The sequence below is a fragment of the Python bivittatus genome, unplaced genomic scaffold (genome assembly GCF_059951505.1).
Source record: "Python bivittatus isolate LINGU-HERP-01145 unplaced genomic scaffold, Pbiv_v1 ctg000700_np1212, whole genome shotgun sequence".
Lineage (NCBI taxonomy): Eukaryota > Metazoa > Chordata > Lepidosauria > Squamata > Pythonidae > Python > Python bivittatus.
The window spans coordinates 39,333,967-39,360,513 of record NW_028277098.1 but is presented as its reverse complement, the minus strand read 5'-3'; the positions used below and the strand labels follow the sequence as shown (position 1 = coordinate 39,360,513).

At 36.7% G+C, this 26,547-nt stretch overlaps 1 protein-coding gene across 8 annotated transcripts in view; it reads right to left on the bottom strand.

Moving 5' to 3' along the window:
- Positions 1–26,547, bottom strand: part of DOCK7 (dedicator of cytokinesis 7) — a 138,177-nt gene that overhangs the window by 37,683 nt on the left and 73,947 nt on the right. For 5 of the 8 annotated variants that reach the window (XR_015798560.1, XM_088154291.1, XM_025170719.2 and 2 more), the window contains exons 15-30: positions 23,573–23,690; positions 22,837–22,907; positions 20,856–20,994; positions 19,513–19,614; positions 19,222–19,308; positions 18,777–19,008; positions 17,695–17,859; positions 17,030–17,199; positions 14,943–15,035; positions 13,553–13,642; positions 10,478–10,573; positions 8,876–9,016; positions 8,601–8,714; positions 7,888–8,058; positions 3,829–3,968; positions 344–513 (exon numbers count right to left, since the gene is read on the bottom strand). Coding sequence is in view for 7 of the 8 variants with exons in the window: in XM_088154291.1 (XP_088010417.1) it covers positions 344–513; positions 3,829–3,968; positions 7,888–8,058; positions 8,601–8,714; positions 8,876–9,016; positions 10,478–10,573; positions 13,553–13,642; positions 14,943–15,035; positions 17,030–17,199; positions 17,695–17,859; positions 18,777–19,008; positions 19,222–19,308; positions 19,513–19,614; positions 20,856–20,994; positions 22,837–22,907; positions 23,573–23,690 (2,099 nt within the window). In the remaining variant the exon portion in view is untranslated. The remainder of the gene's footprint in view (positions 1–343; positions 514–3,828; positions 3,969–7,887; positions 8,059–8,600; positions 8,715–8,875; positions 9,017–10,477; positions 10,574–13,552; positions 13,643–14,942; positions 15,036–17,029; positions 17,200–17,694; positions 17,860–18,776; positions 19,009–19,221; positions 19,309–19,512; positions 19,615–20,855; positions 20,995–22,836; positions 22,908–23,572; positions 23,691–26,547) is intronic. The other 3 variants (XM_088154293.1, XM_015889121.3, XM_007421265.4) reach the window with 1 other exon arrangement.

Here is a 26,547-nt window from a genome sequence, read left to right as displayed (position 1 = left end):
CTAATCCAAAAAATCCTAAATGTCAAAAAGAGCAGTCCAGTACTCTTAATAATAATTTGGCATGAACCCCACAACAGACTCAACAGCTGATATCCTAATTTCGGGTGGGATGGGCAGAGTAGAGCATTCATTCATCTCCTAATCTGCTCTGTTTGACTATGAACAAAACTGTATACTTGATGTGGAATTGTGAAGGCAAATAGACATTTCAAGCACATAGGCTTTTGGATCTAGTTTAGAAACTCTTTTTTTAAAAAACAATTTGCTGTTTTAACTAAATATAGTACTCCTGTAGCAGTGCAACTAATGCGTTATTTTTCTTAATGCACAAGAAAAAAAATACCTGTGAAATCATACAGCTGGGGCACACTCTCCATGATCACTCCAATCAGAGGCAAGTATAGAGTAGCCACCCTGGCCTTTATCTGTGGGTCAGAGTACCGTGGGTCGGAGTCATGGCTGGATAGCAAATTGTGTACCATATTGATGACTTTCTTATGCAATCCAAACAAACTGTTCAAAAAAGAGTCAGTAGGATTAGTTAATAGCTTTAGAGCAGATATGGCATGGTAAACACCCACACCCACACACATTTTGCTCCTTTAAATTAACCCTTATTTTGTGATTTTGTGTAAAGTATATATTTCAATTTCACTCCCATATTAAAATATACAAACATTTTATCCTTTATTTAGTTAATCTGAGGTAAAGTAGCAAATGAATTACAGAACTAGAATTAATCTCCTGGATCTATTTATATGCAAAACCAGCTAATGTTAGCCATTTGGTTCTGTGCCTTTACCTCTGGTCACAAAATGTAGACAGTTAATATATGAACTGATCTGCAGATAAATGATGATTGTATTATTATAAGCATTTATAAGGAGGGGAAAAAAGAGAAGATACACACACACACAAACAAAAAAGAAAAAAAAGGAGAAAAAGAGGGAAAAAAGAAGAAAAATAAAGCACAAAATACATAGAGAATTTACAAACATCACCGAATTAGGTTAATTTTTTTCAATATTTCATTAATTTAAGTAACTGAATATACTCCATCATTTTAAACACTCGTAATCCTTATTAAAATAATATATGAATATCAACTATAATAGTCAACACTGTATAAATCATAAAATGAGATTAAGAATTACAGGAATTTCTATCTAAGCAATTAAGGACTTTATGCTAAGAGAAACCCATATTTCAGATATGGAACAAGCCCATATATAGAATTGTAACCCAAAAATGGTTTCCAAATTGAATTAAACTCTGTTTCAGATTTATTTTTGAAATATAAAGTTATTTTAGACACCAAGGCATACTCCCAGAATCAGACATTCTTCTGCAGAAGTGTAGTTTCCAAAAGGAAGTGTTGATTATTCTTGCTGCAGTTACCGTAAATAAAGCTAAGTCAGTGTACTTTGTGGGAATATTAGATTTAGTCATTCTGAAAGTTTTTGATGTTTGGTACTTTCACTTTTAGATGGTTGATACTTTCAACTACTTTGCTTCATCTCGTTCTTTCTATTCCTCCCTATTTTTGCATCTTTGCCTTGATGGCTGCAAGAAGACTCCCCAAAATTACATTGCAGAACCAGAGATAGCCACGGAGTAAGAGGACATAACCTGCGATCATTCTAGCTATTTGAATATCACAGATCAAGATCCGAGCAGATAGGAACAACACAGATTATTTTAGAAGCAACTATAAGCAGTATTGTCACAGCAAGCCATGACAGTAACAAAACAATAATGTATATGGTAACATCATGGCGCAAACTTCTCCTTACATACTTGCCTCCTAATGTCTGACAAACATTTATACATTGTGGTATTTATGTCATGATATTATGCTGCACTTTCATCACTTGCCCTCCACTGTGGATGCCCATGGTTGTACAAGGAAAGAAAATATATATGGGAAAAATACATTCGGATGAATACTTAACAAAAGAAGAAAAAACCCAATCTGCCTTATGTTGTAGCATTCAACTTTATTACTCATAAAGGTAATGTCCACTTCGAGTTGTGCAGCTTGAAATCTAGGTCAGAAATTAATTGGTAATTCATTAACAAGACCTATACAATCTATATAAGGAATTTTTAAAAATAGAGTTCTTTGCCCACAATTTTAGAGGTATGAACATTTTTGATTTTCAAAACCATTCGATACTTGTTAGTTACAGTATGTGTGAATAAAATTACTGCAACTAATCTTTCTTCAGTGGCTAAAGATGGAGTGATTTATGGTAACAAATACAATTAAAAGGATCACTATCACCACTTGGCCTCTGAATATCCCTTTAAATGAATTATTTATTTATAAGCAACATTTGTGTCACACCATATAACAATGTGTTCCTTGAGTGGTTTATCACACATATAAAAACAACTGTGTATTGCTTTGTTCTGAAACATCCCAATGACATTTCTCCCTAAGAAACTTGAGTCTAGAATTGATCACAGCCTATAGACAAAGCTTGCCTGCAATATTAAGAGAGGTGAAACCTGAATGGGCATAGCTAAAACTGACCTTAATATAAAGGGGAAATGACATCTTTGCAGTTAAAATGTGTGGGAGAAAAGTAGCAATAATATAAGACATGATGAAATGAAATATTATTCTTTTGTAGTTTCACATGCTTTATTCATTTATAAATGATGGGCTCAGTTACCATTCCCCCCAATACTTACATTTTTCACTTTGAGGTTTTACTGACCTCAGTCATTTAATATGAAACTACACTATTCAACCATAAGGTATTCTACTGGAAAATAAAAGCTTGGCTTAAAATAAAACAAACCAAAACAGCCCCTTTCTAATGATGCCATGCTTAATAAATATTATCATGTTTTGTATTTGTATGACTTTCTTGATGCCTGTGAGTTCTCATACCAGAATGATAGTTAATTTTTCTGTCAATGGATAGTTCTCCAAAAGACCGTACACTACAGTGCAGAATAGAAAACATCATCTAGGTCTGGAGCAATCAAACTTTATTGCCAACCATGCATCAGCTGTGATCCAGAGTTTTTCCCTTCTGTGATTAAAGTATCATGCTAGGCTGGTCCCTTCAACCTTTTAAGACACATGTGACTGTTCCACTGATGTCCTCTTTTTTATGATACTGATCTGAAAAAGCTGTTCTGTTGGGCAAAAATGAGTACAACTATCTAAACAGACCTAAAGAGCTGCCAAGTATGAAAGGAATTGGGACTTGAGAAAGAACGCATATTCTTTCACTATCCTGTGACATTACATTTGAGGGCTAGTGAGAGAGGAGATAGGGTTTAAATTATTATATAGACAGTCCCCTACTTATGAAGGGGCTACGTTCCAAGAGGCTGTTCGTAAGTCTGTTTTGTTTGTAAGTCCAACCAAGTAAGAAGTACTGTAAAAAGTAAAAAAAAGAGCAGGAGGCAGGGCAGCAGTGTGGGAAGAGGAGCCCTGTCTTCTGCTGCCAATGCGAGGAACAACAGCACAGAGACTATGGAGAGCACAGTGTGATGAGCTAGTGGGGCGTGGTTCACTCCATCGCCAGGTGAGGCAGTTCATCCCTTCACCCAGGGAGCCGCCGCTGCCTCTCCTGCCTCACCCAGTAAACTAACCCTTCCCAGGAACTCCAACTCCAATGCAAACCTCCAACCTCCCAGAAGGCAGGAGAAAGCAAGACAGGGTTAGTGTGCGGCGCACCGAAAACTAACCTTTTCCTGCCTTCTCCCAACTTGCAGGTCCATCTTGTTCTTATTAGTGAAAGTTCACAACTCAAAAGTTCGTAAGTAGGGGACTGTCTGTAGTCTGCTGGAAACAAATTTAAAACTCACCTATCTGCTTCAGGATCTAAAATGACAGCCAGTTCAGTAAGCACCAATCCTGCCAAATAGTGCTGTTGACGAAAAGGCACAGACAGCTCAAACATATTTGCAATCTTCTGATCCTGGACATTTGTTGAGAATCCAGAACTCTGTAACAGAAACATTGTTCCTCTTAAGTTATATTATATGTATTAGTACTGGTAGCCTCCACCACCACCATTGCATCATTTATTTATATAAAAATATTCATAATAAAATAACAGAGCATGAAAGAAGAAAAAGAAAAAACAACAACAAATACATTCAACCTTAGTTTTGCAAAAGAGTTAATTTACTTTTTTATTACTATTCAGCAACTAACTGCAACAGGACATGTCTACTGCAAATAAAAAAGGATTCCTGATTTTTCTAGATGGAATTTATGGATGGACACTACATTATGATGCTTTTTTGCTATGGTGTACTACCCAGTTTCCATCTTTATGCAACTGGCACAAATATTGTATATTCAATCTAGGAAGTTTATGGAAATCATCCAATGACTATAGCCTTGTAGATACCAGATTTTCCTTCTTTTTCTAAATTGGAAACAGTTAATCCAAGAAACAAGACACTGGGAACTCTTTTTTATATATAGGAATTTTATTTAAAAATACAATTAAAAATATAAAAACTAATACAAACTAAAAAAAGAATAAAAAATAGAAAGTGCTGAAACAAAAAAGATAAAGAAAAATAGAAAAAGAAAAAATAATATAGTAAAGAAAAAGAAAACAAATATATAAAGAAATGACTTCCCCCTTCATCACAACAAATATAAACAATTTTAGTACCTTATCACCGTCTCGTAAAACAATCTCTTGTGATGTAATGTAAGAGGAGCGTAATGTGAGAGATTAAGGCTATCAGGAAGGAGGGGGTGCATTCCAGGAAGGGAAAGGAGACAAAAGACAACACAGTCCGCAGGGGGAGCGTGGGAAGCATAAGTGGCTCAAGATAGTCACTCCCTAGAATCTCCCAGAGTATATACACTTGTTGCAGTAGTATAGATTTACTCTGGCAAGATTCTGTCTATAAGGTGTAAGCAAATAAAGGAACTTAACTCAACTGGACTGTTTCACTGTTATTCTTGGGCTGTTGTTCTTGTCCTGTTTGAGTTTCTGAATCTCCTGATTGGCTCTGACCCTCTGGACTGGATCCCCGAAATGACCTCTAAATCTCCTGAGGATATTGATAGTTGTTGAGCATTGGGTTATTGCCTTCTATCATGGGAATGGCCCATTTCGCTGCCGACTCCTTTAACAAGCTTAACACAAAGGTCACCTTAGCGTGGTCTGTTGGGAACTCTACAGATCTGCTGTCCATGAACATCTCACACTGCGTAAGGAAGGTTCTTAACTGGTCCACGTCCCCTCCAAATTTCTCTGGTAAGCTTCCATGAGAACGCAAGAGCACTGGCAGTCTGGCTGCAGATTGTTGGGCGTTTTGCCCGAGCTGCTGCACCAACTGCATCACTGCGACTTGTAAATTATTGACCTGTGTGTCCACTTGCTGCTGGTGCTGTAGTAAGGCTACTGCTAGATGCTGTGGAGTTAACGGTGCTCCTTGAGGATCCGTAGCCGTGCTCAAATTTTCTTCCTTCTTCTTGGACGTATGAGGCTGGCAAGATTGATGTCAGGCCCAGCCCAAGTACAATGATGAAACAGTCCAGTTGAGCTAAAACCCTTTATTTGCTTACACCTTATAGACTGAATCCTGCCAGACTAAATCTATACTACTGCAACAAGTGGATATACCCTGGGAGATTCTAGGGAGTGGTTATCCTGAACCTCTTTTGCTTCCCATGCTCCTCCTGCGGACTGTGTTGTCTTTGGTCTCCTTTCCCTTCCTGGAAGGCATTCCCTCCTTTCTGATAGCCTTGATCTTTCACATCACCCTCCTCTTTGTAGATACATTCCATCACATCTCTTTTTCCCACATCCCATCTCTTATCTATAAATAAATCCTTAAAGCCTTGTCGTTTCAGTCCTGATCAGCAAAAGTCCATTAAGTATTACCAGAGATGATAACATATCTATTTTAACCTTAATCAAAGAAACCAACCTTACATTCCTTCCTTTTACTTTTAACAATCTTGATCTTTAGTCCCTTCAAATAATGTCCTAGAGCTTGATTTCTTTTCATTTTTTCTTTGTCTCTTCTCATAAAATTCTTCATAGCTTTAACAAGCTTCTTTTGTAAATTTAATATAGGAAAATTATCCAGGTCACTCTCTTGGTTTGTTACATATCCCTTTTAATTATTAAGACATCAGCTGGTTTCTTTTGTATGTCCAGTGTAGCATCTTTTTATCATTCTTGTAGCCTGTCATTTTTAAATCCACTTTCAGATCAGTCTCAATCTTGTCAGGTAAAACCTTTTCCTCTTTCATAACATCTTTTAAACACAGTCTATCTATAGAGGCAGACACTCTTAAAATTAACTTCTAAGTTCAAAATTATCCTTCAATATGTCCAATATTAAAATATTTTGCTTCATTCCGTATTAGTAAGTCAAATTTAAGTGTTCTTCTCCTTTAATTGTAATCTTTAGTTCCTTCTGGTTCCCTCTAGTGTACAACCTTCAAAGTCTCATCCTATCTTTTTTTTTTTAAAGAGAATTCAAAACAAAAGCATTTTCCTATGGGGAGGATTCCTATGATTAATTCCAAAATCTTATTTCAACTCCATCTGGACCCTTAGTCCACTTTCCAAAATCAAAGCTCTAATCACCTTTTTGCTGTTTATTCCAAGAGAATTTTTTTTAAGTCCTTAAACTTGTATTTAAAACTTATCTCGCTAAGGATTGAAAGAAACTCACACAGTGCTATAAAACTTGTTGATCCAAAGGTTCCTAATAGCTGAAAAGCAGTTAACAAGTAATTTCTGAAAGTGATTAGAAAAGGAAGTATGCAAACCCACTGTCCTTTTGAAGGTGCCTATCGTGGCTTCAGCAAGATGGTTGTTCCCTCACCTCCCAGAGTTCTAAACCCTCCAGAGACTGCTGTCTTGCGGTCTCCTTGTGAGAAGAAGCTGTATGGAGCACTTCTGGGTGATCTCAAGTCCTCTCCTTGTCCAGAGTAATTACGAAGAGCTGGTCTACTCGTCAACTCTTCATTCCACTAGGGTCACTGGCTCTGCTTTCAGTAGCAGTGCCTTCAGTTTACCATTTCTTCCCCAGAAATCAAGACTCTAGGAGCTCTGATTTTGATTAATTGTACTTATTAGAAGGAAGATTAAGGTTATAACACCTAAATTCCAGTGAGTAACTTGCTATAAAGAAACACTTTATATAGGCAATTTATAGAACCAAAACTCTCATTTTCTTTTTCTCTCTTTTGTGAAGGTGGGGCAGTCAAAATCTATTTACTGTTTTCGTAACCACTGAACTTTTTATCAGTGTGAAAAGTAACTCCCACACTAGATTAACTACTGTTCCTCTGTGAATATTCCATGGAAGAAGTCAGAGGTTATGTATACACTATACAGGACACATTTGGATTGCTCAACAGATTACTATACCCATTAGTAAATGGATTAGTAACAGTTTACTATATCCTTTAGAATAGATCTCAAGCAATTTTCATTTCGAATTAGATACTTTAACTAGGACAACACATCATGTTAAACCATAGTTTGCATTGACCATGTTGATAAGCCATAATGGACCTATTTATATATCACATTAAGTCAAAACCAAACAAATAACAGTTTGGCTGAGCACAATTTTTCAGGGCATCTCAGAATTGCAGTGTAGGAAATGGTAGCAAACACTATTAAATTTGCCTAGTTTTCCAAATCAAAAGCAGATGCCATATTTGAAAATACGACTGTGTCTCTTGACGTTCTTTCTAGGATGCTTCTTTGCATAGGAGCAATGTAAGCTAATTATACAAAGGAGCATTAAAAAAAGTCTGTATTCAAAGGAGAGCAGTGCTAAAGAAAAATCTAATTCTACATGAAATGTTATAGTCCACTGGATTATTATTAGCCTTATAACTGTACACTACTCTTTTGGTATAGTGCCCACCTGTGATGTTGCTGATGACACCGAAGGTGATGGAGATGCAGGTGGTGTTAGCAAACTACATGGTAAATTCAGAGTAACATAATGCTCATGGCTACAGACAATCCGAAGAAAATCCAGCCTCAAGGACACAAGCGTGCTGGGGACTGGTAAAGAATAAAGCTTGGATGACACCTTGTAAAACAGGAAAAGCAAAGTTAAAAAGTGACAAGGAAGCTGTGTTACTACAAAAGTAAATGTATCCAAGTACCTCTAGACAACAGGAATAGGGAACCAAGGACAGGCATGTTAAATTTGCTGTTCATAAAAAATGAGCAATACATTGTTATTTTCAATTTGTAATTTAAATGATTTTGAAGCATTTCCATGTAGCTCAGACTATGTCCTTGCTGAGTACAACCACTCTGTTGGTCCAGAATATGATCTATCTAATCCAATGTTTTGTTTCAACATCAAGAGGCAAACAGATGCCTTTGGAGTCTCACAAGCCGACTCCAACAGTGATGATAGCGTCCCTAGTGGTTGGTCAACAAATTAGGAGGGGAAGACAGAAGGGACAGAAAACATCCCTCTAGTCCAATACTATAATGTATTTTACTCCTCCTCCCCTCTTTCCTTCCTTCTCCCTCTTCAATGCAGGCACCTCCAAGTATTCTCTACCCCAAGCCCATTTCTACCTTTGATGCCCTCCTTTTACCTCGATCTTGTCACTGTACCTGTTTGTAGTAAGTCTTAACAAGGCTAAAGACAAATCCTCTGTCCATTACAGACAATAGATCATTGAGAAAAAATGCTAAACTAGTGTTGAGTCTTTCAATCATTTCTGTGTCCTGTATCAGAGGGAAAAAGAAAAAAAGAAAAAGGACAGGATGTTTCAACACAGAAGTTTCATGCCAAGGCCCTTATCCAACCCCTTGTCTGGTATTTAGAAATTATCTCTCAGTATCAGGGTTTACATCTGACAAGAGTTCAGCTGAATTGCTTCCATTACCTTCTGAAACCGGGAGACTATATCATTGGCAATTGTGCTGACCAGTGCAGCTATGTCATCCATGAAGCGCTCTGGAAAACGATTCTTCCTCGGTGCATCAAGTTTGTCAGCAAAATACAAATGATGAACAATACTTTTTACCTGGAGGAAACATATATTACCACTTGCCATCACTTGCAAGAAAAAGGTCAGCCATGGATAGCACTGTGATTTGATACTATTCTGTAAACCAGATTTAATCATTATAACAATTGCTAGAGATTTCTCTTTTATGGGGCTGGACTGAATTTTCATCTCCAAACATTTTCTAGGGTTACTAGTGTGGCAAACTGTCAGCAGCACTAGGGAGATGTCCAAACCACGAAATCAATTCCATCAGAAGGCCAAAACTACTTGTACTGAGATTATAATAATAGAATCTTGCAAGTCTCATTGTCCAGGTCATCTTCCTTATTCTCTACACAAAACCAATCTCTGCAACTTCTCCATTTGCTCATACTTATTCTATGTGTGTGTGTGCTCCCAGCTCCAATTCCTTCTTCTTCTGTGTTTTCTCCCCTAATCCCCACTTTCTCTTTTGTTACAGCTAATTAATTCCCACTGTAAATTCATTTCCATTATAAATAGGATGCAGTCAGAACCATACAGATCAACCAGAAAATTGGTTCCATGTTTTACCCCACTGTAAATCATGAAATCAATACCAGATCCAAGTTATGGGAATCTATTAAACAAGATACTTTCTTTGTGTCTTCCATCTGCCTGGCTACTACTGCTGCCCACCCAGTCTGGACCAAAACTGCTACCCTTTTATTAGATCCTATTAAAATGAATCCTGTGTCACTGCTCACACACGTGGAGAGGTTGAGTGAACATGCAATACAGGAACACAAAAAAATTGTTCACAGAATTTTGGGAAGGTCCCCCTTTTGGGAGACAAGCTTCAGTTGCAGCTCACTATACTGACTTTTGACCGTGACCCTGAATGAAACTACTGAAATTCTCGATGTTAGGGAACATTATGGAGTCCTTGGGGTTCTCTGAGCTTGATTCTTTTCTTGCAAACGTTTCATTACCCGGCTAGGTAACATCTTCAGCACTGAAGATGCTACCTAGCCAGGTAATGAAATGTTTGCAAGAAAAGAACCAAGCTCAGAGAACCCCAAGGACTCCACAGTTCAACCCTGAGCTACACATATTCACCTCTAAAGAAACATTATCTCAGTATCCTTCCAAATAAAGACCTCTGAATCTTTCTCAGTGAAAGGCTCCAGATTGCCTTCTTTGCCCACTGGTCTAGCTCTATTTACAGTGTTTGGCATTAGCTTTCAGAGGCATTTTATCTTTTATACAAGTAGATGTTACCTGGATAATCAATGGACATTTTCCCTCAAAGTTAATCTGAGTAGGGTTCAGGAAAGCAGTCCAGAAACAACAAAAAGAACAGCTCTCTGATCAACTATTTTCCTCCAATACAGGAAAGGAATAGACAGCTCTTACCAGAGATCGGAGCTGATCTCTTGCATAAAGTTTTTGACTTTAGACTGTGGGGCACATGAAGGCTGCTCATTCCTGCACTAAACAGTTTTTGCATTCTCTTACCATAAGTTCAAAAAAGAACCATGCCTGCTGAAGAGCTGCTTCACGAACACTTCCACTGCAGACAACCCACTGTAAAGCCAGTTCTTCATGAAAAAGCTAGCAAGATTAAAATTCATGTTTAATCATCCAGCATTTAATCATTCCCCAAACCATAATTCATAAAATAATAGCAATTAATATACAGGGATGACAGCAAGCAAAACAATTTTCATGAACATTATAGCAACAGTTAGTATTTTGATGAAATATCTGTGTAACAGGACCAGACCACAGTGATCTAATTAACGATTTAAATTACCTTTGTCCAGAAAGTCATTATTACTATCAACAGTTTCTTTTTTCCTTCTCAAAATATTTGGTGCATGTATTCATTCAAAACATTTTATTCAGCCTTTTCTAGCAATAACAAGAAGAACATTTAAGGAGACACTAAATTATAACATTATAAGAAATTATAATTTATCATTAGTTCTATCTGACATAGATTGGATTCACACATCACATTATGCAAGATTTCTTTTAAAAACAGTTTATTAAATAAACTACAATTGGTTGCATTCACATATCATGTTCAGTCATAAGCCATATCATGCATGGGATTCAGGGGATGCATGAACCAAGTCTTGGAGTTATTAGAGATAGGGTATATGTTCGTCACATTAGCTCAAATCCAACTGATTTTAATGGTTTTATTCTAAATATGACCAGAAGTGATACCCAATCCTTTGTGTTCTTCCATGTGTTCTGTTATAAAGTGATTCAACAAGCACTACTTTGTTTCCTGGTGCTTATTAAACAGACTACAATCAAATAGTGGGTCAAAATTAATAACAATTAACTTAAAAGTACCTTAACGAGTTCTGCTTTTGTTTCTGAACAAGACATTGTCTTCTTCATTGTTCTCTTCTTCTCGACACCCAAAGAGGCAAAACTCACAGAAAACAGAAGGGACCACTTTGGCCACTGTCCTACCTCCTGCTTTGTAGGTATCCAAATTAAACATCCCCAAAGATAGCTGCCCAATCTCTGCTTGAACAGATCCAGTGAAGGAGAGACCATCACTTCCCTAGGTAATTGGTCTCATTGTGTCAAACTGTTCTTAACGTTAGGAAATGTTTTTATAATGTTTGATTAAAATCTGCCTTCCTGTAATTTAAAACCATTATTCTGGGTCCTGCACTTTTCTGTGTGATAACATTTCACTTACTTGAAAAGTACTATCATATTCCCCCGCAGACATTTTTTTCTCAAAGCTACACGTAAGAATTTGATTTTGGGCCTTGATCATCAACATTGCCATTCTCTGATGGCTTCTTAAAAAATGGTGCCCAGTACAGGACACATTATTTGGGATCTGACCAATGCAGAATAGAATAGAATAGAATTTCTATAATTTGCAGAAGAAATTACTTCCAGTGATGCAACCAAAATTGCACCCGATGACTCACATTTAGCTTGTGTACAACTGCAATCTCATACTATTACCAAGCCAAACACCTCCCATGCCATAGTTGTATACTTAATTTTTTTTCTCAACTGAAGCACCTTCCATTTCAATTATATTTAATTGCTGTTTCCCCTTACCTAACTAATCAAAAATAATTCTGGATTTTGTTTCTCTCTCTGCGTTAGCTATCCCACCTAGTTCTATGTCAATTGCAAATTTGACTTGAAATTATTTATGCTAAGATACTTTTTTTCAAAAGTTTTTTTTTATAAGGTAGTAGAGAATAGTGGGCAAACCTAGATAGCATATTAAAAAGCAGAGACGTCACCTTGCCGACAAAGATCTGCATAGTCAAAGCTATGGTTTTCCCAGTAGTAATGTATGGCTGTGAGAGCTAGACCATAAAGAAGGCTGAGCGCCAAAGAATTGATGCCTTTGAACTGTGGTGCTGGAGAAAACTCTTAAGAGTCCCCTGGACTGCTAGGAGGTCAAACCAGTCAATCTTAAAGGAAATCAACCCTGATTGCTCATTGGAAGGATTGATAATGAAGCTCAAGCTCAGATACTTTGGTCACCTAATGCGAAGAGAGGACTCTTTGGAAAAGACCCTGATGCTGGGAAAGATTGAAGGCAAAAGGAGAAGAGGATGGCAGAGGATGAGATGGTTAGATAGCATCACTGAAGCAATGAGCATGAAACTGAGCAAACTCAGGGAGGCAGTGAAGGACAGGAAGGCCTGGCGTAATATGGTTCATGGGGTCACGAAGAGTCGGACACGACTTAACGACTGAACAACAACAACAACAGAGAATAGTGATGTTGATAAGGCAAAATGAGAAAGGACAGTGCTAGAGGAAAGCCACAAGCAACATAATCATCTCTCATTCTAATCTTATCAGAATGGTATTAAATAAAACATAGAAAAAGTGAAACTGCAAAGCTCATATCAGACAAGAACTGGTCTTCAGAGGAATCTGAAAAGCAGACCACTATGGCATGATGGTCAGAGATGCTCATGCTTGAAGCTACAGACTGACTGTCTGGGAGCAAAATGAGAGGTCAGGTGGAAATAGATGTAAAACAGTTCCTTTTCTTTTCTCCAGTTTTATGGAAGAGGAGGTAAGGAAGAAAAAGTCCTGGCCTGTTGGAAAACTAACAGGAAGGATTTCTTATCCTTTTCATCCATCTCTTGGGAAAACAAACTGATGGGAAAAAGCCATCCACCTAGGTTCCCCACTGTTCAGTCGCTGATGCCCCAAGCAGAATTAGAACATCAATGATCCACAATGGACTTTTTTCCTGCCTCTACAAAACGTAAGAATTCACAATCCATAGAAGAGAGTAAGTGGAAACCACTGTAAGTTACACTGAAGCACACTGAGAATTTGCTCAATCTTTGTATTGCTCTCAAGTGAATGATCAAAAGGAATTAATATTTTCACAAAGGTGATTCATCTGGGTAACATCCCAGCTATTTTATATTTGTGGCCTGGTGTATAAAAGAACCAAGCAACTGCAACTCTGTTTGACTCAGCACTCTTCAAAATCAGGATACATTAAACAATGACTGAACTGTTTATCATTCCTTGCCTTGCAACACTGCATGAAATGATCTTTGCTATATCTACCTTTTTAGTTGGCAATCGCCCTGTTAATGTTTGTAAGAAACTTGGCGTCTCTGTGTGGGAAGACATACGATTACAGCTTCGATCTGTAGCCTACAAAATGGAAAGAAAAAAATGGTGACAGCACGTTAAAATTTGTTATGGATGATATACACAATTTGAGGATAATGAACATTAAAAAGAAATAACATTTTTTAAGGTTTCAAGATCTCATGTATATTTCATTTCAATAAAAGGATAAGTAGTATTGAACCTATGGGTATTTCTAAACTTTTTAACAAACATTTCAGCTGTTTGTTAAAAAAAAGGTTTGTAGGGGCCAAAAGGAGATTAAATATTGTACAATGTTTTGGTTTAAAGATATTCAATGCTGCAAAAGTATGAAACCGCTTTGTAATAACCTTCCATTTGGCTGACATATAAGAAGATAACATATTTTACAATTTCTGCATCATTCATCCCAGCTTAAAAAAAACAATGGGATATTGCCCCAAATATCAATATTTATTGCACAGAACTATACAATCAAAAGTGTTTTTATTTTTAAATTTGGTTCTAAGGACCAAAATGTTTTTTTGACTCTTTTATGAAATAATTAAACTGTTTTATTAGAGAAAGCTGAGAGGTATGGTCAACTGAATTTAGCCATGACTTCATTTTGATAAATAATTAATCATGTTGTATTAAGCAAGCAACTAAGGTTAAAATTATCATGATACTAAGCATTTCATATTTTGCAGTGTATTTCTTGACAAATTTTTCAACATTCAGTTTTAATCAAGAAAGATGAATTGTTATTAACTGGGATTCACACATTACATAATAAAAAACCAGGTGGCAAATGAGGAAGAAAAATGCATTATGAAAATGACAAGCAATTGATGATGATGATGATGATGATGATGATGATGATGATACAAAATATAAGATTGGCCTTAAAATAAAAGGAAATTAATGAGACATATTACTGAAATTAATGGGACATATTAGTTAGTCATGGCTAATGTAAGTCCTAACGATTTCAGTAAGCCAATTTTATATATGATTAACTAAGCCTTTGTAAGATTTAGAAAGCATTTGCACGTAACATGTTTCTATTTGGATTCTGTTACATGTAACGAAATGCTGTAAAAGCACATGTAAAAATAAATTACAGAGAAGAAAAAACAGTTCTATCTGAAAGACAGCGTGTGAGAACAGAAAATATTAGCGATTGACAGTTTCTCATGCAGGGTGATGGAGACGGGAGAAAAGTAACCGTGTGAATTCTTCAAAAAAGGTAGAAGCATGCGAAGGGGATCGTAGTGTAAACTCAAGAGAAAAAGATTTCTGTATGGTAATATCAACTAAAGGTATTAAGAAGAAAGTAAGGAAGCTCTAAGGGAGACACCACCTGTGAAGTCTCTGCACTCGGACTGGGGTTGGATCCCCATGGGGCAGCTTTTGTAGCACCAGTGTTTACCCAAGAATTGGAGCGATCTAAGCCCTGGGCACATAACAGAAAGCAGCAGGGAAAGGAAAGAAATATTACACGTTGCATGCCACATTTGTATTGGAAATTTAGGGAGATTAATTTCTTCAGAGAAATTCAGAAGGTATACAGCACAAACACATCACCAATTAGTACTGTTAAATAGTTTGCTTAGTCCAAACAAGTATTTGTATTGTTTCCCCAGGTATACATGCTAAAATGTCATCTGACCAAGTCTTGCAGCACCTTATATATGCTTAGTTAATAAACGGCACTTTCTCCATTTGTTTATTTTAAATTTTACTCCAGTTTCTCTTTATTTTTAATTTTATGTAAGGCATTTAGGTGCTGCATTTTAGTCAGCATGTAGATGCATCTACAGTAGTCCCAATTCTAAAGAAAGTCAGTTAGGCTACAAACTCACTGAATGACGGGACATAAATTGCAACCTTGCTCTACTGATTTTACCTAGAATGAAGCTCAACCAAATTTCTCAGGATTTGAATCACTGGTTATATTTTATTACTTTAAAGTTTTTTAAATTTTATAATAATTTCAATCATCATTGCATAGTAGAAAAGATAATTCACATACATTTCTGGGAATCTGTTTTGTCTCACGGATTTCTATGCTCCTATAAATTGCTATAGCCATCTGTTGACACTGTATAGGTAAACCATAAATCCCTAAATTAAAAATTGGCTTTCAAACAATAAATAAAGAACCCAGCACTCTGAGGAGAAATTTATAAACCATGAATTAATGTGAAAGTACTTGCAGGAGTTCAGGAATTCACAGTAAATAAACTTCAGCAGTTGGGGCAGAAGTATCATCCTTAAACTAAATCTCACTAAGAAATGTTTTGTGGTTGGTCGATTTTCTATATCATATGTGGTTATTAAAACAATTGCCTGAGGACCACTGATGTCATTAGATTGTTCAGGCTAAATACCTCTCTCTTCCAATTTGGAGCACCTGCAGTTTCCCATAGTTCACACTGTTTAGGAGGACCCCTTGACACTCTAGTCAGGGTTTTGGAGGGTGATGGAGAATGCAAAAAAAAAACAGGGAAGTTCTGATATATATACAGTATATTATATAATACGCTTTTGGAACCAACTATTTATCTTACTTAATATCAATTTTAAGTGAGATATAACAATGAGCACATCATCAAATTTTGGTAGGTGAAATCATTCCATTTTAAAGAAAAAAATTAGGATTGCCATGAAATTCAATGTCCTGAGCATTTTATGGGGTCCTGTCATGCAGAAACGTTAGCCCTTCTAGCTTATTAAAAAGCCAGTATGTTTCTGTAAGAAAGCTTATATCTATTTTATTGCCAAATTATTCAGGCCAGGCAGCTCATGCAAAACTTATCATCTCCTAGGTAAATTTCATGTGCACATCACTCCCTCCGGCATTTCACAAAAAGGTCAAAGTGGTTTAATTAAGCAAGACTATCAAATGAATACTAAAATACTCCTAGCTATTCCAGACAAACTTTAAATGTTTAATAAGAACAACAGGTAAACCTTTCTTGAGGGTGAAGCTTTTTTCTTCCTTTTTAATCATTAAAAGGGTTGTCTTCTGTGGTTTTTCCATTCTTATCTTACCCTTTTATGCAAGTAGGTTGCTAACTTAAATAAAGTGTCTCCATTTTTGGCATGTAATTTTGGGGTGTAAAATGCTTTTAAAGTGGCTCATAAAAGCTTTTAAAGTGGCTCATAAAATATTCTGTGCCAGGAGGAAAAATGAAATTCTTTATGAGAAGTTTATGAGAAAAAGAATCTGTTCTTTGATGTCATTATCCTCATTGAAAAAGACATTTGGAAGTGCAGTCTACTAACACTGGAAGAATCTAATCAGGTGTACCCGGCCAGCAGATAGAATTCCATGCTAAACATCTGTCCAATTTGAGGCAGTTAGTCAAATCTGGAGTACAGTAGGGTCCATTATTTCATTCTTATTAATTAATAATATTGGGTTGTTATCATTAGCAATCTTACCTTACTTCCAATGATTGACCGTACTTCATCATCAGGTGAGGTTGGAGTCCCAGATATATCTGGGTTGCTGTTACTAAGGCTCCTAGAACGATTCAAGTTTAGGCTTGCAGGTCTGATAGCTGAACGAGCCATGGTAGCATAGTGTACTGATCCTCCTAAACCACCAGGAGCTAAACCAATACATAGCATGAGTCAGAAATTGCACCTACAGTACTATTATCTTTGGTATCATTTTGAATGCTAGTCACAGCTAATTTTTCTCAGTTAATGGATTCTTAGTGTTTCATTACAGTTTCTGTAAGTTACCATATCTGGATTTCCTTAATCAAAATATCTATGTTTAGTAGTGATAGAAGGACCCTGCATTTATGACCCTGAATACAACCAATTAACAGTGCTTTTTCTACACTCCCTCCACGTCCTGAACAGCTGCTCCTGGAGGTAGCAGATCCATCCAATGGTATACAGAATATGACATAGGGAGATGTAGCAAGAAAGAAAACTTGGCATAATTTGGGGGGCCCTGTTGTGACTAATCCATTCCTCTTTATTAATTACTCCACATGTTTGATCACCAAGACAAGATTCAGGGGCTAAGCCAAGAGAAACAATAGCTCCCAAAATCATGCCTTTCAGTTTGAATCCTTCAATGAAATTGAATATACCTGGGGATGGTGAATTGGGAGAAGTATTTGGTAACCGAAAAACATAATAAATGTATGAAGTAAGAAGATTATTTCTTCCATGCTGATCTTGATTTCCTTCAAGGTTTTTGTGAAGTCTGTTTATAATAGAGGCCATGGCTTCAAAAGATGCTTGACCTAGATTGACTAAAAAGAATATAAAGAGTTTAATATCAAGCTGTTTATTTCTACTGACAAACTATCTAGAAAAGCAATGAGGGAGGGAGCATAATGGACATCATATCCAAATAATCTGACAATAGCTTAAATATGCGTGAAGTATGAATATCAATGGAGATGGCAAATTATTAACTTAAAAAAAGATATGTATACTATAAGTTCTAATGACTTTTCATCTTTAACAAAAATTATGTAAAGAAACAGTGTTTCAAATGAGGTTATAGTCAACATTTTAGATCTCTTTCACTGTTTCCTCTATGAAATACAACAAAGGATACACTGAAAAGTTTTTTTTTGTAAAATATAATTATTAAGAATTTTCATCAGAATAATAAAAACTAATACAAACTAAACTTAGAGAAAATTATGCATGATTAGAGATTTCAGCAAATAATGGCCAGTCAGATCAAAGCATTAATATATTAAATGGATTTTCTAGATCCATTTTAATTGGGATTAAATCTGCCCCATAAAATGACCTTCAGCAGAAGAAAAATCAGGGAAGTTTGATGCTCCCCCCTTGGACCTTTCAGTTACTTTCCCATTTAACACTGTCTTCTCTGGAGAGATTTTCAGAGTTAGGTATAAGCGGTCTTGCTTTAGAGTGGTTCTTTTCATATTTGGATGACCACTTTCAGAACATAGTGAAAAGGCATTTTGACCTGACATAAAGGACATATATATGCATGATTCTATTTCTCATCTTCAGATCTGTGGTGCGCTCCCAAAAGCAAGATACAAACAATAAGTGACCATGAATTATGAAAATAAATGCCTATAATTTTAAATATAGGTATGGCAAGTTAAATTATAGTGGAATAATTAAAAGAGAATCCATATCAATGTCTATTTTCACTTAACAAACACAAGCCTAAATGGAATACCTATTTGGCCCGCAATAATTGGAGGTCTTACAACCAAAAGGATCAGTTTGTCAAGCAGAAGATGGAGAAACCGCACCACAGGCTCCAGCTGAGATGAGTTCAAAGCTGAAATGCTGCTCTTTAATTCATTTTCCAAGTTGTTCTCCATAATTCTCATGTCACCTATCCGTACAGGGAACATATGTTCATCCAGGGCATGAACAAGGGCAAAGAACTTGTCAAGATAGGGGTCCTAAATAAACAAATAATAATAATAATAATAATAATAATAATAATAATAATAATAATAATATTCTGCTGTTTTAAAAATCTATTATTACTAAAAGAAAATATATTTTAACTAAGCCCATATCTCTATACTCTATAAAAATTTTTGTCATAATATTAGAGTAACTATATCTACTGTTACTTTCCTTGCATTAGAGGGACCACTCTTAATACATACCTGTGTATGAATAGTTGACACAGCAATTATTTCTACATTAAAAACTCCCTTATGGTTGTCGACCCACTTCATTCCAGGCAGGGGCACCTGACAGGAAGCAATAAATAATAAAGCCAGTTATGAATCTCATTTCAGTGAAAAAGCAGAAAGAATAATTAGCAAAACTAGGCAATCAACAGCTGTGGGTGAAATGTTTTTAGAATTTACTTTCAATCTATGTACTCTTAATATTTTAGGTATTTGTTGCTTAACCCACTTTACTGAGTCACACCACCATAGGAAATTGCTAACCTCTGGAGAGAGTACAGAATAAGCCTGTGGTGGCTTCTCCAAAGAAACAGGGAGGCAGAACTGACCCGTCTTCAACCGTCCATTTTGTAACATTGGTATCCACTTGAATGGGAAAGAGAAACAAAACATCATTAGTACCTATCAAATATACTGGAAGTCTTTATTTACTTGTTTCAATTTGTATAGCTACCCATCTCACCTATGTGCCTCTGGGTGGCTCACAACTTAAAATAACAAAAACAAACTCATCTAAGTAAATTAAAACAATTAACCAGAAACATAAAAGTGGGGGAAAGTGCCAACCTACAACTCACAGACACTATAATCATCTTGCTGGCTCCCTGAATCCATGGGATCCCCAGGCCTGATGGCATAGCCATGTCTTCAGGGAGTTTCTAAAGGCTAACAAGGTTGGGGTCAATCTAACCTCAGTGAGGATGATGTTCCAGAGGGTGGGTGCCATGGAAGAAAAGGCTCTCCTCCTGGGTCCCACCAGATGGAACTCCTTTGTATACAGAGGACCCGCAACATGACCCTTCTGCTGGATCTGATGGGACATGTAGATATAACTGGGGAGAGGCAGTCCCTCAAATGACCCAGCCCCATGCCATATAGGGCTTTATAGATCATACCAGCACCTTGAATTGAACCTGGAAGCAGATTGGCAACCAATGCAGCTCATAGAGCAAAGTTGTAACATGCACTGATCTTGGAGCACACATAACTGCCCACACCATTGCATTTTGCACCAGCTGTATTTCCAGATGTTCTTCAAGGGCACCCATGTAGAACATGTTACAGTAATCAACTAAGATGATCTAATTAACTATTTCAGCTTTATTTAAAACATATCAAGAGGTACAGCATCAGAATAAAGCACTACTGGAATCACAGAAATTGGGACACAGACTTGTGTGTGGGCTAGAAAATATTTGCTGATAAAACCATAAAAACCTGTAATAAACAGGTATTCCCCGATCAGGTAAGAACAGAAACACTACCCATATTTTATTTTTTAAAAAAAGGGGAAAGGAAGCCTAGCACTGGAGAATAGAAATGATGAAAAGAAGAACTCCAGCTATATAGAAAAGTTCATTCATATAGAACAAAAATAAGAACTTCCCAAGTCAATAGTTTTCATTCTGCAAGACAGAAGTTGAATTAATTTTAAGCTAGCCACTTATTTCATATTTCCTAGTGGTATCAAAGAAACAAAACTGACTTCAGCATTATTCCAAATTAACATGTACAGAAATAACATCAAGCAAAAAATGATTTCTGCAACCCTGAAAGTCAGAATTAAGGCAGGGAGGAATAGAAGAGGTTTTGCTGCAACTGTTTACCGTATAGCCAACAGGAGTCTCAAGTGGGGTGTTTTGTTTCTGTTGGCAACTGACATGATAAAAAGTAAAAAGCAGGTGGTGATGATCAGTTAGAGTAGCAGGAAGTTTGATCTTGATTTCTTCATGAAAATCAGGAGATCTGTTTTGAAATAAATATATATTCTATTTGTAAATAAAAAACTTAGTTTAATTAGTTTATAAAGCAGCCCTACCTTGTGTGGAAGACAGCTGCAACAGTCAAACTGCCAACAGTTCCAAAGTCATGCTGGCAATAGATCATAAAGTTACATGTGGGATTCTGCAATCCCCACCACCACCACCACCACATCAATTGATATCCTCTCACTGAAGGCGGCTTTAAAGACTTTATTTACAACAGCTTCAGAGCCAAAGCTCCACCTAGTAGATCATATGGCCTCTTTGGGATTCTTTCCAAACAAAGAAAGGCATTCTCATGAAACAAACCTAATCTTGGCAGCTTTCCCTCTCTGAGGATGGAGTGTTCTCTCTGATGTAGGAGGGAAACCCACAAAAATCTCTACGTCCCTGGAAAACCTTTTCAAGGACCTAAGGACTGTAGTTTCAATTGCCTAGGCTTTTCCCCCTCAGTTCAACTACTGTACCACATTGGTTAAAGAGGAGCTTTTGAGATAAATGTCAAAAAAAGATTTCCTGGGATAAATTCCTCGGTAAGATTTTTATTTTCTCTTTATGATGATAAGTATTTTCTCTATATTCATCTGCATCTCTGTTTATTTAGTTAACACTGCCTATCTCAGAAGATACTACAAGGCTTTTAGATGCACTCAGTACAACAAGATGATAGGTTCACTCCTCAATTATTCTCTGGCTCTTGGCCACATAAACATATTCATTGGTTTGTTCTACCAGTTAAGGTTCTCCTATCTTCAGCCTCCTAATCAGGTGTAAAGGGACAAAAAAGTTTCTATTCCTTTTCATGTGAGATCACATATCCAGAAGATGTGACCTCTCTGTTTAGTTTGTGCATAAATTATTATTTCAGCAATTCAGACAGAAAATCATGATTACAGGCTCCTGAAAGGCAAAAAGGCATTAATAAGATGCTAGGGATCAGATACATATACAAGTAGTTCTCAAGTTATGACCATTTGTTCAGCAACCATTCAAAGTTATGGCAGCGCTGAACAAATGGTAGTTACGCCCAGTCCCCAAAGTTACAGCTATGGCAGCGCCCCTGCAGTCACGTCATCAAAATTCAGGCATTTGGTAGCCCACCCACACTTACGACCACAGGAGCACTTCAACTCCCCCCATCCATCTATCTCCTCCCCATCTCTGCCTTTTTGGCCACTCTGCACACCACTGGTCCTGCCAGCCTGTCAGCCATATTGGCCAGCTGGTCCACCACGCCTACCACCCTGTGCTTGCTGGCCCTGCTACCCCTGCTGGCCTTGCTGCCCACAGCTGACCTTCGCTGTCTTCTTCCTGCCACTGTTGACAAAGCATGCCCAGCCTGGCCCTTTGCAAGGCAGCTGCCAGCCATACCAGGCCTTCTTCCTGAAGCTGCACCTGCCCCTTGTCCAAATCCCACACTGTCTTGTCCAAATTGTGTGCGGCCTTCTCACTAGGTTTTGGAAGGCAGGCACATGAAAGAAGGCCCTGGCTGCGTCAGTGCAAAAGAAGGACCTTCTAGGCACTGGGACTGACATCGGGTTTACGACTGCACTGCTTAGCAATGGAAATTCCAGTCCCAATTGCTGTCATAACTCGAGGACAACCTGTACTTGTATGCTCATGGCTAGACAACTGCAGAATCTCTGCTTCAGATTAATCAAAAGCATGAAAAGCATGAAATGTAGAATTCTTGCTACCCTGAGCTCATCTTCGTAACATATGAGGGCACCAGGGTGGGGAAGGTGTTTTATTTCTGATTTTACAACATTATGTACAGTGTCAATTGAAATAAAAAGTTGTTTTTCAAAAAGTTTCTGCTTTTTACCTGTTATGATAAACAACAGCTGTATAAGCTTCTTTTGAAAATTCAGCACAGCTAGATTTTCCAAAGATTACCTACAAAAATAAATGATCAAACACATTTTTAAAAAACATTCTTTGTTCTTCAGAACTGGCAATTTTGGCAATTTTACTAAGTCAGAAATAAACACCAAGATACCTATTTATGTGGCATATATTTATAATCTTGACAAATATTATGATTTAGCTTAAATACTGACTTTTTTTTTTAAAGAAAAATATTTGGCTGCAAAGATAGTTACTAATATTTCACAAGAAAGCAGATGTTATGAATCTGCTGCACATTACGTGGTGTGAGCTACATGTAGAAATGTGTAATTATTATTTTATCTCCAAGGGACTCAAGGTGGCTTACAAAGCTTCACATACATAAATAGAAAAAATCAAAATCAGACAAAACTTAGATCACAAACATCCCAGCAAGTTAACCCAGTTGAGTTACAAGCAGGAAAGTGCAGAAATGCCACCAAGCAGACCTTAAAACAACATGAAGGATTAAAAACTGTATAAAATAAGAAGAAGCAAAGTATCAAATAACTAAAAACTCTGAGAAATCTGCACAGTGATCCAGTCTGATTCTGTCCCAGCAGGAATGCCACCTAATATGGCACAGGATTTTGACTTGCATCTAATATACAAAGCATAGCACAGTCATTTTACAGCATCAAAATCAAAATGGAACACACATACATACAACATACCGGCATTGCATTACTTGGATCCTCTCCAAACATAAACTGCACTTTTACAGTAATATTCCGAGCAGATCCTTGGCGATTGGCAAAGTTAAGGCTTTGTGGATAAACATATAGAAGATTTCTATGAAAGAAGGAAAAAAGTAGAAAAATTACATACTGACTAGGGCACATACCACTAGGTCAATCTTAAAACGTCCTTGAAAATACTATAAATGTATTTAGTTTCAAGGTTTGTTACATAAACCTATTCTGTAAACCCACACTATGCTTAGGATAGAGTTAAATAGGGTGTCTGACTGCAATCCTGAATTTTATTCAGTCCCATTTAACAAAGCATTTATTTCCAAGAAAAGGGGATCAGGATTGCACCGTGGCTACTAAGCTGATTAAACAACAGAGGGATCTTTGACCTTAAGGGTGAGTAGGTACAGATTTAACATTTTGAAATATGTCATGGATACTCAAAGAGGGATTTTGCTCATTCACTAATCTGTTGCCACAATGGGTATAGCTAGTCACAAAAGATTTATCAGAAGGCAAACAACTGAAACTGCTCTCTACCATCCATATAGGGGCATCCACAAGTGGGGTCAAAAAAGTCAAGATGATGGCTGTGTCCACATGAAGTCAATTTTTTTATTTATTTATTTATTTATTTATATTTATATTTCAAATTTAGTCACTGCCCATCTCATTCACATCATGGAAGCTTATAAATTGCAGTCATTGCTGGCATCTTGATTTTTTTACCTCCCTGTGGATGCTACTGAACCCACACTTACTCTCAAGTCTCACCTTACCTCTTTTTCCCTTTTCTTTTTTTTTTTCTGGGCAAAAGATTTACAAATAAAGCACTGAAATGCAGCTACTCACTACTTCTATTTTCTAAGAATGCATATGGGTCTATGCAGAACCCAATGATATTCTTGAAAATAAAGATGTTTCTGGTTTTGCAGAGTACCAATTCCCTTACATTTTATTTAATATTAAAATAAGCTTTAAACATTTTAAAACAGAACAGGCCAGGGACCTGGAAGCTGCCAAAGGAAGTATTGTAGGCACCATGGTGCCATGGATCCCATGTTAGGTATCCTTAATGTTAATATAAATGTCCTCTTTTTTGCTTACTCTTTTACAAATAAACATGTATATGGAAACAACGGTGGATAACTCTCACTGCCCATCTTCCTCTTTTTCCATATTCTACTTCTATTTATTAACACATTTTATATCTTGCATTTTCTTTTTTTGCCATGTGTGTAATGCATATTATCAGTCACCTGTCGATATACACTATAATGCAAGACAGACCACTTATAATCCATAAATCTCATCAGTCTATTTCATTCTCAGATATGAATGGAATGCCTTGAAGTTTGAACTGGTAAAATCTTGGTTGAATGAAGCTAACAGTCTTTCTTCCATGGTTTACATTTTAAAGAGTGCCATACCCGTGCAAGCCATAAACTGATAAACATGGATACTCTTGCAATTCAGAATGGTCTTCCTCCAAGCTCTCCTACATTTATCTATATTGCTAGTGGTTTTTTGTATTTTTGAAACCAGCTCTTGGTTTCCAAACCATGGATCAAACAATAGGAAATGGCAACTACCTAAACCAGAGATAGTAAAAAGCTACATGGACAAATAAAAGTTAGCTAACACATAAGCCTGTAATTAGTTAGCTGACTAGGGTCCCATGAAATAAATGGGGTAAATTAGGGACAACTTAACTCCTATTGATTTCAATATAAACTAAGCACAGCTAACTTTGATTTACTCCTTGGTTCTATTTCCAGATATCTGCTGAAAGGGGAGGGGGGAAGGGTAAAAATTGACCACCCATGGTAAAAGCTGGCAGTGATAGAATTACATTGATTTTAGTGAAGCTGTGATTCCCTTAAATTAACATTTAAATCTATGCCCGCCTAGGATGGCATAGCCCTCTCCTTATTTCTTGAAAGTGTCATAAACATCTATTTATTGTAATAATAATTTCCCCATAATTGTTAAGGTTTTGATTCATGACTTTTCTATGAATTATTTTATTCTATAATATGTGTACAATCAACCAACCATACATATAATGGCTACTTCATGTTACTTAATCCATAATGTCAAAATAGAGTAAATTTGCTCTTTTGAAGTCTAGGTTAGTTCAGTAATCTTTACATTCAATATCCATATATTTGCTTAAAAAGCTGAACAAACAGAATGTTACTTTGGTACTGAGAGTACTGTGGTTTCTGGGAGGGAGTGGAATGGAAAACATTGAAAAGCTCCTAGAATTTCAAATCAGCTGGGAAAGTATATGCTAAAAAGCACCTCCTTATGAAGAGCTTCCTTCTTTAAAAAAAAAAAAGTTGCCCATCTTCTTTTTTGAAGTACACATTTCTCATATAACATTTATAAAAGCCAGATCTCATTTTTTTTCAAAAGCATGTTACATGACAACATAGTGCTAGATATGGTTTTATTAACCATCATTTGCTGAATAATAGTTAGCAGAGTTCACACCAAATGCTGAGCCAAACAATATCTATGAACCAAGTATATATTCTGGAAATATAGATATTGTTATCCAACTTTTTCATTATCTTTCCTGATTGGATCTGTTCCTATTATCTCTTCTCCCTGATTTCATACAGGATATAAACTACCTGAATACATTCTAGAAAAAGACCTCTGTTGCATATCTTAAAGAGCAGACATGACAATATGAGTGGAAGTGGCCAAGTTCTATATCAGTTGTTCCAAACTGCTCAAAGGTTTCAAAGTTAAAATGGCACAGCTGGCATAATATGTGCTACATAAACTGATAGCAGCACTCCAGTGACCAAGTTCTGTATCAGCTGAAGGTTCGAAGTCATCTTTAAAGGTAAGCCTTATTTACACTTAGAACAACATTTGCTATCAGGAAATGTTCATCAGATGGGCTCAAAGAGCCTAAAGAGGACACAGGTTACATTCATTCAAGT